Genomic DNA, 17,931 nt, shown 5'->3' on the forward strand with positions numbered 1-17,931 from the left:
CAGCTCAACGACAGAACAACAGCATACAGATTCACACACACACAACCCCCCTCTTCATACACACACACACACTCCACCTGGTTTCATTTAAACTCGCCCCCCACAGCCTGCAACTTTCTTTCTCTCTTTTCCCCTCCACCTCAAGTCACCCTTCATCTCTCCCCATCTTTTTCGGTCTCTCGCTCTCTCTATTCCTTTCATTCGGCGGGATATTTATAGCTCGGGAGAAGTTGGTGGAATGTAGACAAAAATTAGAGAGCAAACTAGAAAGAGAGAAAGAGGAGGCGAGGGGAGAGTGGAAGAAGGGAGGATAAGACACACGTCAGCTTGGAAAAGCTCTTTTTTTTGGCGTGTCTAAATATTGAAATTGGAGGTACTCGCAGGATGATATTGCTAGAAGTGAGAGGCAATGGAAAGACTCACATTCTAACTCCTGATATGCTTTATTTGTCTAATGTTGATTATAGGTTCACTTTCTAACTATGTGTGAGCTGTCACTCATTTACTATTAAAAATGCTGGGTTCCACATAATTCTTTTATGTTGGCCCAACACAACCAAATAAGTTGATTTAATTGTTTTTTCAAATTTAAAGAGCTCCTATTATGCATTAAAAAGGTCATATTTTGGTTTTGGAGGTCTCCAACAACAGGCTGAAATGTATGCAAGGTCAAAAAACACTTTCATTGTCTTATAATATGCTTTTATTTTTACCTAATTATCCCAACGACTCCCATATGATTTGTTCAGCGATTCATTTGTTCCCAAACCTCCACAATGATAATCTGCGCTGATTGGTTCGAATACCCAGTCTGTTGTGGTTGGTCGACTGTATTCAGCACGGCTTATCAACAAATAGTCAGAGTGCATAGTGTATGTGTGAGCCCAAACACCAGCATATTACTCTATTTTTAACTGTAAGTAAAACAGCAACAGACATTCAGTATTAATACACACAGTGGCAAAAGCTGAACTATTTTGAAACTTGATCACAGCACGTGTGAAGGAATAGCTGATGGTCATAGCAACAACAAACGGCAGAGGATCGCGAGCTCACAAAGGCATCTAAATCCCTTAACAAAGTGGTGCGCGTCGCGTTTTCAACGTGGTTTCAGACGTGAAATGAGAATATAAAGAGTTAACCAGCTACAGTACAAGCGGTTACAAGTAACAAAACACAAATAAATACATAACAAAAAACAAGGAGGCAGCCATTTTAATCGCACTTACCTACACTTGTGAAATGGAGGAAGAAACTGATCCATGAACTGTGTACTGATGAAGTTCCTGTCAAGCTCTGACAAAGTCCCATATATCAATAATCTTTTCTGATCCTTCCTTTTACAAACATCCGATGAATGCCCTGTTGTAAGCATGTAGATTGCTGAAGCACTCATCAGAAAAATGATAGGAACAAAGCACAAGGCTGGGGTTATAATTCTGAGGTATTTTTGCAAAAATAAACTTTAACCACTGACTCTTCACAGCCTCATCTTTGGGTAGGGAAAATAACACTAACCTTCCCTCACACTTTAGAGCACAGCGTCTATGCGACTTGATTCAACTGCGGTCTGCTACAGTGTTTGTCCTCCTACAGTGGCCGGGGGTTTCAATTTTCCCGAGTCTGTGCACACAACAAATAGGCAGGGCTTAAGTTCCGTATCGACATCATGCCAGCATGGCTAAAGACTTGTAACTGCGGCGATTCATTTGAACCACTATGAGTCGACTCTTTTATAGATGAATCAATCATTTTAAACGCAGCAGTCTTTCAGATTTAAGCCTTAGCTGGATGTTTCATTTCACTTATAGCTGTTACACACTACATGGAAGGTCTTTTTTTATTCATAATAGGGGCTCTTTAGGTAGATTGAAAATAAAACAATTAGTTGGTCACAAAAAAACTCAAGATATGTGTTGTTTCAGCTCATTTTAAATAAGTTGTTTGAACAAGCAGCAGAAATCTTCTTTTGAGTGTGGTAGACTGGTTAGTGTCAGTCCTGGGTGTAATCAGTTACAAAGTAAGTAGTTACTGTAATTAAATTACTTTTCCACTGAAAACGTAAAGTAAGGGATTGCTTTTCATTTTAGGTCATTTAATTAGTTACTTATGTTGGGATAATTTACACTTTTAACCTAAAAATGACCAGTCTGTCAGATGAAGAAGAGCTGGAGTCAGAGTTTCAATGAAAAAGAAAGTTTACTGAAGATAGTTTGCAGTTTCATCAGCAGAAGCCAGCTTCAACACTCAAAAAAAAGTTTGTAGGATGCTCTGCTTACAATCTCAAAATATTAACATTTACACTCTCAGATAACATCATTAATTGTGTCGCGTAGATATATACATTATATATCGCATATGGACCCTGAGCATGCATCAATACCGCCGCCACATTTGTACAGTGCTCCTAGGACAAATGTCATTCAACTGCACTAGTCAAGACAGTGTGCCAATGTGAAGATGCTGGACTTTTGCCCTGCCTACAGGTGTAGTATCGAGCAAACAAAGAAAATGCACAAAGGCAGAACATTTCATAGGTAAGATTTCGTTTTTAAAGTTATAGTACGAAATTTTGTGCTTAACAAGTAACATTGTTGATGAATATAGTCACTTACTGCACTCGCCATAAGGCAAAGTAGCACCAACTCGCACTAAATTCTAGGCTTATACTAGTTTGGTTGAACAAAATCAGCAAACAATAAATGAAATATGACAACAAGACTTGTAATATTGTAGGCTAAGTGAAGTACCGGTTAGTTTTTGAAGTAACTTATAAGGGTGCCTGATAACAGTGCCTGCGTCTCAATGTGCATACTGTCCACCCTAAATTATTGAATATTACATATATTATATATATTATTTAGATCAGAAAGGTGCACATTGAGACGCGGGGATATCGATGATACACACAAGTCATTCATAACAGATATTCATTCACAAATAAATCACTCCCTCTGTTAGAATTAGAAGTAAAAGCGGGAGAGGGGGGGTCTTTAGGAAACAGATTAGATCGAATTTAACAGGGAGGGAGGGTAATACATTTCATGCATACAAACACATGCTCTTTGTCTGCAATGCCCATGCGGTCACTTATCCATCGATGTAGAAAAGTGATGTAAATTATAATTTTTGTAATTAAAAAAATATTTGCATATTGACCACCGGGAAAACTCCAGATCATAGATATATGTATATATCTATGGCTCCGGATGGCCACAGTCCTCCACTGCACCTTGGTCCCTCATTCATTTCAAAGGAGCGCTACCCTGTATTAAAATGGCGGCTCTACTGACACATGCCTTTCAATAGACAACAACAGGGTAGGCGACATCTAATGTAAATATCTATGATTGCGTCATGCATATAGGTGTTTTAACCTGATTGGTTAAAACACAGATAGACTTAGAAAATGTCCTGATGTGTGCGTGCACACAATTCTGAACGATATCTCAATGTCTCAAGCACACAATCCAATCTGTTTCATGTGTACTCTCAGCCGTCTTGTCAAAACTGGTTAAAAACTGGCAGCTTACATAGAAAGGAATTCACATTAAAAGATTTAACACATATAACTTAGGAAACAGAAAGAGTCCAGGTCCACTCCATGACCTCTGCTGTGACCTGGCTGGGTAGAGCCTGAGAAAACAAATGCTTTGGCGTACAGAAAAGCAATCACACACATATAATTCCAGTTTTACTCTGAAGTGGGATGTCACTAAGGTCATCATATAATCTAGGCTCTTAAACATTCAACTTTATTAATAATCATAAAGACATAAGAAAGGATATGTGTTACTCCATCCCGGAGCATCCCTCAGAAAATCCACACCATCACTTATAATAAATACTGACAATAATTCAACAGTGTTGTATAAATCAGTTCAGAGAAGAAGAGTAGTGTGTTTGCAAATATATTTTGCAGATTAATTATATTTTATAAATAACAATCTTTATCAAAGCAATTGGACATAATTAAGAAAATATCAAATATATTTGTGTTGTTGTTGTTCACATATTTTGCATAATAAAGAAGGTTAGAGGTGTCTGACAATTGCACATGCTAAAGAAACATGTACTGAAATGTAGTATGACATCTGGCCAATATGGTGTGTATGAAATGTGGGGTCTTTAAATTGAACTGCTTTGAGTTTTGTCATGTTTAACAATTCCTAAGTGCTAAATTTAAGTAAAACTAAAAGGTAAAGAAATTAAAAGAGCTTATTTTCTATCTATGCATTTAGATTTATAAGGATTTTAAAATAGCTTTGTGTCAAATAAATAAATTACATAACATTTAGATATTAAAGGGCACCTAGGTTACTCCTTTTTCCAGATTTTATATAAGTCTTTTGTGTCTCCAGGATGTGTCTGTAAAGTTTCAGCTCAAAACACCCATCAGATTATTTATTATATCTTTTATAAGTTTCTATTTTATACCTCTGAGCACAGTGGACAGTGACCAGTCTTTTCAGAGCTCTTGGTCCATATGTTTGGTGTACACTAATGTTGGGATGGATTCATTCACACCTGCAAAGTGTGATGAACATGGTTACAGAAAGTCTAAAGAAGACCAGAATTACAGTTTTACCATGCAAAAATCTGAGTTGTGTGGGTTTGCCAAGGTTAGATCTATCCAGCCATCTATCTATCTATCTATCTATCTATCTATCTATCTATCTATCTATCTATCTATCTATCTATCTATCTATCTATCTATCTATCTATCTATCTATCTATCTATCTATCTATCTATCTATCTATCTATCTATCTATCTATCCATCTATCTATCTATCTATACTGTTTTTCTGACAAAATCCATTTTTGGTAGTTAAGCACAATTAAGATTGAGTGATTCTCCTGGAAAAAAAAACTCATCTTGCGCTCAACAGATTTTTGCTGAATCAAAGCCTCTCTACACCTTAAATAAGAAATGACATTTTTCCTGTTTCAGGGAGCCAAATTTCCAGTGTTACTTAAAACTATTTGATTTCTTTGCCATTATCCTTTAAACCCTTAAATTCAAGCCATTTAATACAATTACGTTTAATATTACTATTTATTCTTAATATAGTTTAATAAAAACTAATCAGAGTATGTATGTATGTCGTGGTTTATTTTTACACAAATATGTTACACTGGATGACAGCAGAACATTTATTTCACAATTTTTTCTTAACATTATAGTAATATAGCATTTGTTTATACAAACACATCAATGTGCTATTGTTTAGTTGAGGCTTTAGTCAGGTTCATGTAATTAAAGAAATCAAACATTATCAACTCAGAAAAATCAGTTGCACATTCCTCATATTGGAGGCATCACATTCAGACTTCATCAAATTATACAAAGAAATAAACATAGTTTTGCTCTGCAATTGACAAAAGGACAAACAAAGCTGTTTGCCATTACGCTTGTACCAAAAACAACCTCCAGAGTAATGTGGTAGGGCTGACAGCTGTCATTACATACTATTATTGCAAAAACACACACGTACACTGTGCCACCAAGGTCTGACAAATTGTGGCCCCCTGCTGCTTTCCCGGGGCCACACACAGACCTCAAGCCCATCAGTGCGGCACGTGCCCACTTCCCAGAGAGTCGCCGGTATAACAGCTCACAACATCCTCATGAATGCTTAAGTATTTGTTATTCTTAAGACACGGTAAATAATATTATATTAATAATAATATCTTCCATGATCACCTGAAACCTTGTAAACAAAACCAGGACCCCATTTTCTCTCTCCACATGACAACCTCAAAATGTCAACATTAATTTTGAGTATGCCTCACACAAGTGAGTGGGCTTGACAAACCACCAGTAGAAAACACACTCTCTCATCTCTGATACTTTAAAGGGCACCATAGCCGTATGGTGTCAGTAATGCTAATATGTATGTATATGTTAATAGGCATTTGTGTGTGACTCATCATTTCAAAAAGGCTTGAATATATTCCAAAAATACTTTAAACAAAGTTGCTTGGTATTTTTGACTAATGTCTCTATCACTGACTGCTGTTTATCTGATGTAACGCAGTAGAAACAGTGGGTGGGGAGAAACAGCTCATTTGCATTTAAAGCCACAGGCTACAAAAACAGCTACACTGTACTCAGACACCAAAATGGGCAGATTCTGGAGGCTATAAATTATCTGATGAATCATTTGAGCTGAAACTTTACAGACACATTCTGGAGACAACAAAAGCTCATCTTACATCTTGTAAAAAGGGTAAAATAGGTTCCCTTTTACCGACACTTTCACCAGTTATGCACCAGACACTTTCTTACAATCACTCTGTATCTCTAAAAAATTACATTGTGCATTTACGAAGTCCTTCACACAGGTGAGTGGGCTTGACAAACCACCCGTAGAAACACTCTACGCTCCATTAAAATAATCTACACCTCCTTACGCTAGTATTTAATTCTCTGAACACTAACAGTTCCTTTGTATAAATAGCACTTCTCGTGTGTTTTGTCTCTTCTTGTTAAATTATTGAATGCTTCCTCAATTGTAAGATGCTTTGGACAAAAGCGTCTGCTAAATGACAATATAATAATAATAATAATAATAATAATAATAATAATAATAATAATACTCATACGTTCATTACATTAAGTATTTGAAACTTTTTTGTATTAAATGCTTTTAAATAGTTGTTTCTTTCTTATTTTCGATCTATTAATCTAAATTTTTTAAAGGGGTTTTGGTATCTTTTTTTATCATCCGTAATTCTGAAATACTGATAATTTTACTCCATAAACTGCAGAAATACTGCCTAAATGTGTTTTTTATCATGTGAAACAAAAACCCTTGACAAAAAAGCTCATTTTAAGAAAAGCATCTTCAAAAATATGCATTGTAATCGATGTCTACAGGCACAAATTGAAAAATAGTGCTGTAAAAGAAACACTTAAAATGAATTTTGGATGTTTTCTTCATTAAACTGAAGAGAAACAACAGCACAAAAAGCCACAATGTCAAAATTGACAGGTGCATGAAATAAAAGGTCTCTGCCTGCAGTTTGTCTTGCCTTAAGACCCCCACATTACGTTAGTCAAAACAAGCATGATCGGTACATAATCTTGTTTTGAACCTCCATCATTACCAAACGTCCTGTGTATTTCCAGTGGGTTTGCTAAAAGGGAAACCCACAAAGCGGAGTTAAATGAAAACACAATGCAGACAGTGTCTATGGAAATCATGCTGTGTTTATTTACAAGTCATACAGTTCTGCAGGCCAAGGGTGAAAGAATGAAGAAAGGATAAAAAGAGAGGGATGTGAAAAGATGGACAGCTGGTGGGGGAGGATATATTTGGGAAAGGATTAAAGAAGGAAGATGATGCACAGGGAAAAATTAAACATCAGTTTAAAAAAAAACCCATCAGATGCTGGAGAGCATGCAGATGAAGCAAATAATAATAATTATAGATTCTTTAGTCATGGTACATCCGAAGAATGCAACTTTTGATAACTCCCATGTACCTAGTCCAGACCGCATGGTGCCTGAGGGAAATAAACAGGGAGAGATTATAAAATGTGTCAGAAATGCAAGTCTGATAAGAGCTTGTTTTATATGTACAGAATGGGCTATATGCACACAGACTTTTAATTTCATAAGTTTTTCCATTCAAAAATTGTCACGTTTAAGATCTGATTTCTTTAAAAATCAGCGATCTTCACTGCCTGTTAGATATACGATATGAAGTGGGTCTCATATCGGACAAAAAGCACTGCATTAAATTCTATTTCCCGCGTCATGTCTTTAAAATATGAGTTTATTTGACCTCAGTATTTTTAATGGAATTTCTGCTCTAGCCTGTTGCTTCTGACGGTGCTAGCGGTTACAAGGGTCTTTCATTTCATTCATTAAATGAATGCTTAAGTCTATTTAACTGAATGTATTGTAATTACATTACAACATCAATGCTGTAAAAACAGCCTTGTGAAATTAAAAATAGTCACATCAAGCTTTTACCGGAAGTTTATCGTTGGCTTTAAAACTCTAGCTGTGCATAGAGCCCATTGGAATATTTGTTTATTTATTTATATATAAGAACATATTATGTAATAATAACAATTAGAGATTATTCCTAAATTACAGTTAAATATATTTTTTTCATTTGATATACGATAAATAACTTTTTTAAAATAAATAAACAATAAAATAAATATGATAACTAAACATTTTTTAAAACATCCAAAGTTCTCCCACTATAAACTTCTTTTTTTGCGTTACAAAAATGCCTTTTTAAGATTTATTTATCAGATTTTTATGACAGTTAACAAACAAAAGTAAAAGAGAAAATAACAGAACTAATAAAATATATATATACAGTTGAAGTCAGAATTATTAGCCCCTGTTTATTTTTTCCCTAATTTCTGTTTAACGGAGAGATTTTTCAACACATTTCTAAACATAATAGTTTTAATAACTCATTTCTAATAATTTATTTCTTTTATCTTTGCCATGATGACAGTAAATAATATTTTACTAGATATTTTTCAAGACACTTCTATACAGCTTAAAGTGACATCTAAAGGCTTAACTAGGTTAATTAGGTTAACTAGGCAGGTTAGGGTAATTAGGCAAGTTATTGTATAACGATGGTTTGTTCTGTAGACTATCGGAAAAAAAAATGTTGCTTAAAGGGGCTAATAATTTTTAACTTAAAATGGCTTTCAAAAAATTTAATACTGCTTTTATTCTAGCCAAAAATCAAACAAATAAATCCAGAAGAAAAAATATTATCAAACATACTGTGAAAATTTCCAAGCTCTGTTACACATCATTTCGGAAATATTTTAAAATAAAGAAAAATTCAGTTAGGATTTAATAATTCTGATTTAGTGGGATATCTATAGTGGGATCTATTTTAATTTTTTTAGTAAATTTTGTACTGTTATATATATTTACAGTTGCTATATATATATATATATATATATATATATATATATATATATATATATATATATATATATATATATATATAAATATATATATAACTATATATATATATATATATAGCAACTGTAAATATATATAACAGTACAAAATTTACTAAAAAAATTAAAATAGATCCCACTATAACCCTCATATTGTGCAACAAACAGTATATGATGTGCATTAATTTATACAAAATAAGCATATAAACAGGTCAGTACTGAAAGTTGAGGTTGGCAGCATGGTGTATTAGGTCAAATATGTTATACAGAATTGCACTACTATTTCCTAATACTACAGTTTTAGTTGTTAATTGATCAAATTAATGTAACCTTAGTTAACATAATACATTTTTAAAAAATATTTATTGAAAATGTCACCAACCCCAAATATGTGAACAGTAGTGTAGTTTGGGATAAATACACATTCTCCAAGTGATTGTCATGATTTGGTATGTAGAAACAGAAAAGTGCATTTCACTGTGGTTAAACCGCATAAGTGACTAGACAGGAAACAAAGGTGACTACAGATACAGCAATGTGCACATGATACACTGACCTCCACTGGCTGCAAAGAGAATTTCCTCTTTACAAAAAAAAATAACTTTATACACTTTGAACAAAAGCCATGATACTTACTTAAAGGTGTCAAGGATATGAGCTGAATTAGTATAATGAGTAAGGTAGAGGTTCATGTCTATTGATGTCCATTTGTCTGATCGGCAAGGCTCAATAAACTGCGTAGAAAGCAAAGATTTGGTGCTTTGTGAAAACATACACAGCACTTCAGAGCTTGCAAATGTTTTTTTTAAAAAGTACCTTTTCCACAAGATCAATGAAGAAATCACGGACGTCTTTTGCGTTGATTAATTTGGCAGCGATATTTACAAGGCCTCTTGAGAGATTCTGTGAATTGGGAGATATTTGGAAATTAAACCTTTGCACTGTGGCCTTTTTTAAGCGCCGGTCAGATCACAGTGAAGCATTCATTAAATCCTTATTTTCCTCAGAGCGAAACAAATCATCCACCCATATAGTTGAGTAGTGGAGGGGCACAAACAAAAAGATCATTTGTATATTTTTCTTTTTGAAATGAATTTTGTTTTGTATAATTTATTCTTAATTTTAATGTATCTTTTGTTGGTTAGTTATCTGTAAACAAGAATAACCAATAACATTTGCGGTGATGCACTTCAAAACCAGTCCGCTATATGCGGAATTGCCGATTGTGTTGGTTTGTTAAATAAAATAATAATCTAGCCTAAATAAAATTAAAGTGCAATATTTAGTTTCAGAGAAGCCTATATTAAACTGCTTTCACCATTATAAAATTATATAAATTTGAATAAGCAGGACATGCTTTTGCAGCGTATTCGCAGCACTGAATATGTTCCCAGATTAGCTCGGAAGAACTCTGTTGGAAGGATGAGAGAACTCAGAAACTCATTGTGAGAATGAAGATGTCTGCATATTTGTGCCAGTCTATCAGATAAAATTGCTTAAAGTACCTTAATATTTTGGGTATATTAATATTTTAGTCTTATCCACCTGTAATGATTTATACTTCTGCGTCAAACGCACGCGTATGCTGCGGCGCAGTCTTTGCGTGGACGCATAGCCCTCGCAGACACTGACCTCTCAAAAAATGTAACCACACATCCAACAACGCGTAGCGCAAGCTCTGTGATTGGTCAGCTTGGTAGCGCTGGTGAGTGTGGGCGGGGGTAAAACAGAAACAGCGCGCAGAAGTATAAATGCACGGCAACGCGCAAGGCATGCGCTATGGGTTAAGTATAAACCAGGCTTAACCCACCCATAAGTAAATATGCAGCCTATATTTTGATTCCCTGACCCACGGAATAACGGCAGCACCCGCTGATATAACTGAGAAATTATGTGTCACCCACGTGACAGAACTCATCGTGAAGAACAGAAAAAAATTAAACATGCTAGACTTTCTGCGACGGTGTCTTGAGGTGTCGCAGACATGATATTGGTTGTCAAGAACTATGCCACATTACACAAGAAGAAACGATTGAATCTTGTATCACGACGCCCATTTGTTGTTGAATCCCACGACACCCTACGTCAAGGAAATCATGCCGAAATCGTGCCAAAATCATGTGATCTGACTGGGCCTTTAGTTGAATCAAATTAGCTTTACTAGTCATCTCAACTCACATCAATCAAACTGACTAAAATATATATATATAAAAGTTAAACCTGATTATTTACATATTAAAATAAATTAAAGCAACATAAAACATTTGTTGTCTTCACTTGACGTCATTACATTTTTTACAGTGTGTAGAAAATTTGTTTACGGATGACCAAGACATACCTTAAAATTGGCTTCCATCTCATTGAAGACGCTGGTTTTACCCCGCAGAGCAGTGCACACTAAACTGAGAGGATCAGAGTGTTCAGTACTCAGACATACATCTCCTTATCCCAATCAGTTCAACCACTCTGCTAAACACACACCTTTTGTGCTGGTCTAGGAGATCCTTGTCTGTGATTAGAATTTTGAGGTCTTTGAGGTCTTGAAGAAATTCCTTATCCAGATCTACATCCATGTCCTCCGTCATGTTATCTAAGAAAGAAAGACGGTGGGTTTCAAGAGCACAGAAAGAGACAAAAAAGGAGATTGTTTCATTATGTCAATATTTCTCTGAACTGCTGGTGGTTGGACTAAGTGTTTAGACTGGCAGTGTCCATGTAGATGTTAATTAAGTCAAAGCATTTGGATATTAATGAAAAAAAAAACTGCAGTCAGTCAGTCAGTCTTTGGTGCAAAATAAATCCTAGAGGGGTGACTGGGACCCTGATGTGATGGGGAGAGGTTTCTGTATTACCCTGAAGGGGTTTACTTTACAACAACACTGTATAGTATATTTAAGTATAATGTTTTTTTATATGTCCAGGGTTTATCTGTACAACTATCCCAATGAACATTATGTTATTTAACAAACTAATAAATATATACATTCCTATATACAGTTGAAGGCAAACTTATTAGCCCTGGTGTGAATTATTTTTTTTTTTTGTATATTTCCGTTTAATGAGGAGATTTTTAAAAAAAAATGTAAATATCATAATTTCTATAATTAATTTCTTTTATTAATTATCATAATGACAGTATAAATTAACTTACTAGTCCTCAGTGGTGGAAAGAGTACTGAAAAATCATCCTTAAGTAAAAGTACCACTACTTACCTAAAAATGTAGTTCAAGTAGAGTAAACGTTTCTGTTGTAAATATTACTCAAAGTATGAATAAAAAGAAAAATAAACCTTTCAAAAGTACTCAAGAGTAATGAGTATTATGCTGTAAAAAGCTGATGCATTTACATGTAATTTGTGGATGTGTGTAAACGTAACATTCTGTAGTGCATTTAGTTATTGCCCAGCAGGCACACAACGTCATAAGACATTAATATTAGGTTGGATTTAGGTTGTGATGTCAGATGACCAAAATTTTATGTCAATTCAATGACAACGTTATTATGATGTCCAATAACAACGTCAAATTATGTTGACATTTGGTTGATTTAGGTTGAGTTAGAAAGCGACCAAAATCCAACAGTGAGCTAACGTCTTAAACCAACGTCATATTGATGTCCAATACTGACATTTATTTGTCAGGTGTGGCAACTAAAATCCAACCTCTGATAGACGTCATGGTGGAAATGTCCACACAACGTCAAGCTGTAAGATTATTAGATGTTGATATTCGGTTGATTTTAGGTTGGACAATGGACATTGACGTTGAGTTCTGACTCGATTTTCATTTCCAAACAAAATGTAACGTCCCCGAAATATTGAAGTACAATGTCAATCTGATGTCATGTTAACATCCTGTGCCTGCTGGGTGTTTAAGGCCATTTTAGTCATTATACAGTAAACATCCGTTATATTTTCATCAGTGACATGCATCTTAATAGTCTCTGGGTCAATGGGTGTAAAGATTTAGGACATCTTCTTGGACACATTTAATGCTTCCAAACAGTTTGCTGCGATTATGAATTGCCCATGTCTTGAGGTAGTTCATTATTATTTACCTTCTATGTACCATTTGATTGGACAGGAATCACAGGACTTATTTTTTCTAAAGGAGTGTAGTAAAAGTACTGCTACAGCAGGTAAAGTAAAAGTACACATTTCAAAACCACTTAGTAAATCACAATTCCTGAGAAAAACTACTCAGTTACAGTAATAATTTGTTACTTTACACCACTGCTAGTCCTTGTATTCAGCTTAAAGCGCTTAACTAGATTAATTAGGCAACTCATTGGACAACAGTGGTTTGTTTGGTAGCCAATTGGGAAAAAAAACTTAAGTGAAGAATAATATTGACCTAACTCTTATAAAAATGACATTACAATTTCACAGCAGGGCTAATAATTGTTGCCTTCAAATGTACATACGTAAATGGGTAACTTATTAATTATATATTATCTAAATAACTGTTTTAATCCATTTATCATTGACTGTTCATTTATTTACATTATAAAAATAATATTATTTTGTATTATTTTAAGCTGACTGCATACTGCAATTAATACATGTCTACTTGACAAATAAAAATACATTGGCATTACGATTATGATTATAATCATTTTCTTACATTATTATCATACATAATATTATTTAAAGTTAGTTTTTAAAATTAAAATTTGTTTATATGATTATTACACATGTTAGACATTCATATAAAAACACAAATATTACAATAGACATTTAAAGCGTTTTGTTATATGAAAAACAATCTAGATAGCACATGAGTAGTACATGAGACTATGGTGACTATTTAGTGAATTGGCTGCCTGGGACACAGACCATTATACAAAAATATCTGACCACTGAATGCCAGGATTGACCAATGTTAAGTACTGCAGACGGCTGTGTGTAACTGGTCTTACCCACGGCTCCGAGAGTCCAGTGGTTGATGAGCTGCCCAGCACAAAAGGCAAAGTCCTGGAAGGTTAAATACAGCAACTTTTTCTTCCCCGTCTCAAAACGATTATTGGCAAAGAACACGATTGCAGCATAGTCTCTGGAGGATGAATTGAAAGAATCGTTAAGCAAGTGGAGAAATAAAAAAGCAAATCACAACTGAAGCAACTGCCCATGAGAACTTGTATCTTCACATGAATGAATGTAGAGAGAGAAAGAGAGAGAGAGAGAGAGAGAGAGGGAGCTGTTTATTGCTATATTAACTTCTCTGGTTATTAAAATGTATAATAAATGTATTTTAAATTATTTTATAACATTTTATAAAAAACACTTTTATATAATAACACTAAAATAAGACAAAAGAAAGCAATAAATAATAAATAAGATAATAATCTATAATGTTTTTTTAAAGATTTACTTCTGATAAAATGCTACTATTTTTGAAGGTTTCGCTTTTTTTTTTTTTTCTGTTAAAGAGTCTCCAGATAAAAATGATAACATTAAAAATAGGCTATTGCAAAAGGATATGTTTGACTTAATGAAAATAAAAATAAAAGAATAAAAATCTCTCCTAAATATGACTGCTTTCCCTTTCTGAGCTGAATTCTGTGTTAATAAAAAAGATTCAGAAAGAAACTAGGCAATCTCACCTGGCTAACTGATCAGGTAGCAGAAAGTGCTGTCGTATATTTTCCACCAGGGGGCCCTTAAGTTCTTCCACCACTTTGAACACTCGCTTGAAGTTGTCAAACTGCATTTGAGGAGAAAGACATACTGTAATCCCTTAGAAACAAACCAAAGTTACATCTGAGAAATGTACAGTGTCAGAAAGTCCACCTGTCTTCGGCAGCTCTTCAGCGAAACGCCTGTCTTTGCACTGACGTCATCAAGATCTTTTTTTGTTCCTTTTGACAGCTTCTTTCCCAAGACCTCACGGACAAACAAATCATCAAAAGCATAATACCTGGAGGGACAAATGTAAATAAAAATGATCTTATATTGAATAGTAACTGACTATTCCTATCAAGATGCAAATCAGTGGGTACCGTTCAATGAGCATGGCTTGTCGGTCTGGCGGTATCTGAAACAGAAGCTGATTGGCCAGTTTGGCTGGGTGGTGTAAAAGTCTCTCGCACATCTGGAACGTTCTGTACTGGTCCATGGTGTCGCTGAGAAGCACATCTGCACTTGCCTCACACTCCTCCATCACACCTCCTTCTATCCGCACCTTCACTGCGTCATTCACTATCAAGGAGATCAAATTTTTACATTTATTTCAATAGTAAATGTGCATTGCGATGTTGGTTGTTCCCTGTTTTGTGCTGTACAATTTTGCTATTGTTTTTGGACTATTAAAATTTATGTCAAAACACTAAACTTAAATGGGGTTTAAAACATAAAACTGTATTATACATTTGTTTTATTGTTTTTCTGTACATTACAGTGTTGACATTTTTTAATGGACAAAAACATTATAACTATTATATCATCTATAACAACCTAGCAAAAAACAACCTGTATATTATTTATTAATTTTCTTTTCGGCTTAGTCCCTTTACTAATCAGGGGTCGCTACAGCGGAATGAATTGCCAACTTATCTAGCATATGTTTTACGCAGCAGATGCCCTTCCAGCTGCAACCCATCACTAGGAAACACCCATACACTTCAATTCTCACACATACACTACGGACAATTTGGCTTATTATTAAAAAAATAAACAGGGGGGGTAATAATTCTGACTTGAACTGTATATACTGTGCATTTGTTGCTGAATCATCCTGGAGCATTATTTCACCCATATTTTGAAATTGTATCATCACAAGATGTACTTGGAACACTAAATTGGACAATTTAATTGCATTTAATACCCTTTCTGTGTATAGAAAATCTTAGTAAATTAAATTTAATGTGGACATCAAAATGGGACATCACATTTTTGCTCATTATACAGTTTAAAAAAACATACAATAATATTATCATGTTTTGAGTAGATGATTAGTATAGTTTTTTAATTTGACAGTAAAGGGTATTGCAGCACAATTCCCTGAAATGCATCAACCATGCACTCGAAACAATATTTTCCTAATAAAAATACGTATCTTTAACATGATAAACAAAGTAAAAACAATAAAAACATCAAACAAACACTATAAATTATGTTATATAATACAACAATTTTAGAGCACGAGGAATAAAGGAGAGTTCCTAATGTTTTGTTTTACTCCTGGGTATAGCAAATGTCTGGACACTGGAGCCATAGGTAGGAAACAATGCAGTGGTGATAAACTGTCACTGAGTACCTTAGTGAGAGTACATATGGGGACTTCCTCACGCCTTTCACTCGGTGTTGAAAAAATGGAAGTTGGAATACCTACAGTTGCAGAATTATTAAACCCCCTTTAAAAAAAGTCTTTTTAAATGTTTCCCAAATGATGTTTAACAAAGCAATGAAATTTTTACAGTATGTCAGATAATATTTTTTCTTCTGGAGAAAGTCTTATTTGTTTTATTTCGGCTAGAATAAAAGCAGTTTAAAAACATTTTAAGGTCAAAATTATTAGCCACTGAAGCTATATATTTTTTCGATAGTCTACTGAACAAACCATCGATATACAATAACTTGCCTAATTACCCTATCCTGCCTAGATAACCTAATTAACCTAGTTAAGCCTTTAAATGTCACTTTAAGCTGTATAGAAGTGTCTTGAAAAATATCTAGTAAAATATTATTTACTGTCATAATGGCAAAGATAAAATACATCAGTTATAAGAAATGGGTTATTAAAACTATTATGTTTAGAAATGTGTAGACAAAATCTTCTTTCCGTTAAACAGAAATTGGGGGAAAAATAAACAGGGGGGGCTAATAATTCAGGGGGTTTAATAATTCTGATTGCAACTGTATTATCTGACAGCATCGCTTTGGATCCTCTCTAAGGCCTCACTTGAACTAATAATGTTCATTTGTGTTTTATATTATAAAGAACTTAAAATGTGTCTTCAAATTTTTAAATAAATGGCATCTTTTCATTACTGTTTCATTACAACTTTCAAGTAGTTTCTTAATTTTCTTTCAGAATTGAATATAAAATAACTTTCCATGCAGGTTTTATAGTAAATATGACCTCATACACAACAATACTCTACCTGTATATCCATTTAGCCACAGTTGATACACTTCTTTGTCCATAATGGTGGTGTTTCCAACAAAAACATCCAGCTCCACAGACATCTTGACATGGGCACTATGAAAGCTGTACAACAGAGTCACATGGTCATAGTTGGGTAATAATAAACAAATGTTTTCAACATTCAAAGTGAACTATTATGTTGCAAGGCCAAGCAGGTATTCAGAGTTTCTTTCTTCGACACTGGAGTCAAAGAAACAAGACTTGCAGTAACTATTTCTTACTCAGAGCTGAAGCTACGGGGCATTAATTAATCATTAACCATTTCACTAATCCATAGCACACCACACACATGCTACAGTATTCTGTATTTTCAAAATATCCTCAGTGGACTTACCAGACACAGGCGAATGAGCAGGTTTTTAATCACATTCAGTTGTCAGAACATTAGCTAGCTCGTGTTTTGAATCCAACTTCTGCTCACTCGAAAACATAAGCTTGTCTGATAGGTAAGTTAAGGTTGCATACTGTTGGTCAAGCAGTGATAACTAGCATTTAAATGTTTGTCATTGAATAACTGTCAAATATAGCGGCTACGCTTCATCCATAGCAACAACAATATGTCGCGACTACTTCCGGGTGTGCGCCGCATTCATATTACGTCACATTCACGTGACTCGAAGTGTTTTGCTGTAGTTTCGGGTACCAAGTGTTCAGGTATCATTTTATCTTCAACTTTATGTTAATGAATGTTTTACACTTAACTAAATGGCTGCCTATATTCGAGGCGCCATTTTGTGTTAATGAAGTCGATTTATTTTCGTTTGAGTGTGTGTGGTTTTGATTTTGAGGTTTTTGTTATATTCATTTTATCAGCTTACAATATCATTATGTAGATT

At 34.4% G+C, this 17,931-nt stretch overlaps 1 protein-coding gene across 1 annotated transcript; it reads right to left on the reverse strand.

Annotated features, from left to right (window-relative positions):
• Window positions 1–7,194: 7,194 nt before the first annotated feature.
• Window positions 7,195–17,670, reverse strand: fibpa (fibroblast growth factor (acidic) intracellular binding protein a). Its single transcript, XM_056472120.1, has 11 exons — window positions 17,430–17,670; window positions 17,052–17,158; window positions 14,949–15,147; window positions 14,740–14,866; window positions 14,553–14,653; window positions 13,869–14,002; window positions 11,432–11,540; window positions 11,289–11,352; window positions 9,767–9,853; window positions 9,587–9,684; window positions 7,195–7,510 (listed from the first exon to the last, which is right to left on the reverse strand). Exons 2-11 carry the CDS (start codon window positions 17,134–17,136, stop codon window positions 7,441–7,443), a joined length of 1,074 nt encoding a protein of 357 aa, XP_056328095.1. The 5' UTR covers window positions 17,137–17,158; window positions 17,430–17,670; the 3' UTR covers window positions 7,195–7,440.
• Window positions 17,671–17,931: the final 261 nt, after the last annotated feature.

This window comes from Danio aesculapii, chromosome 14 (genome assembly GCF_903798145.1).
Source record: "Danio aesculapii chromosome 14, fDanAes4.1, whole genome shotgun sequence".
Taxonomy (NCBI): Eukaryota; Metazoa; Chordata; class Actinopteri; order Cypriniformes; family Danionidae; genus Danio; species Danio aesculapii.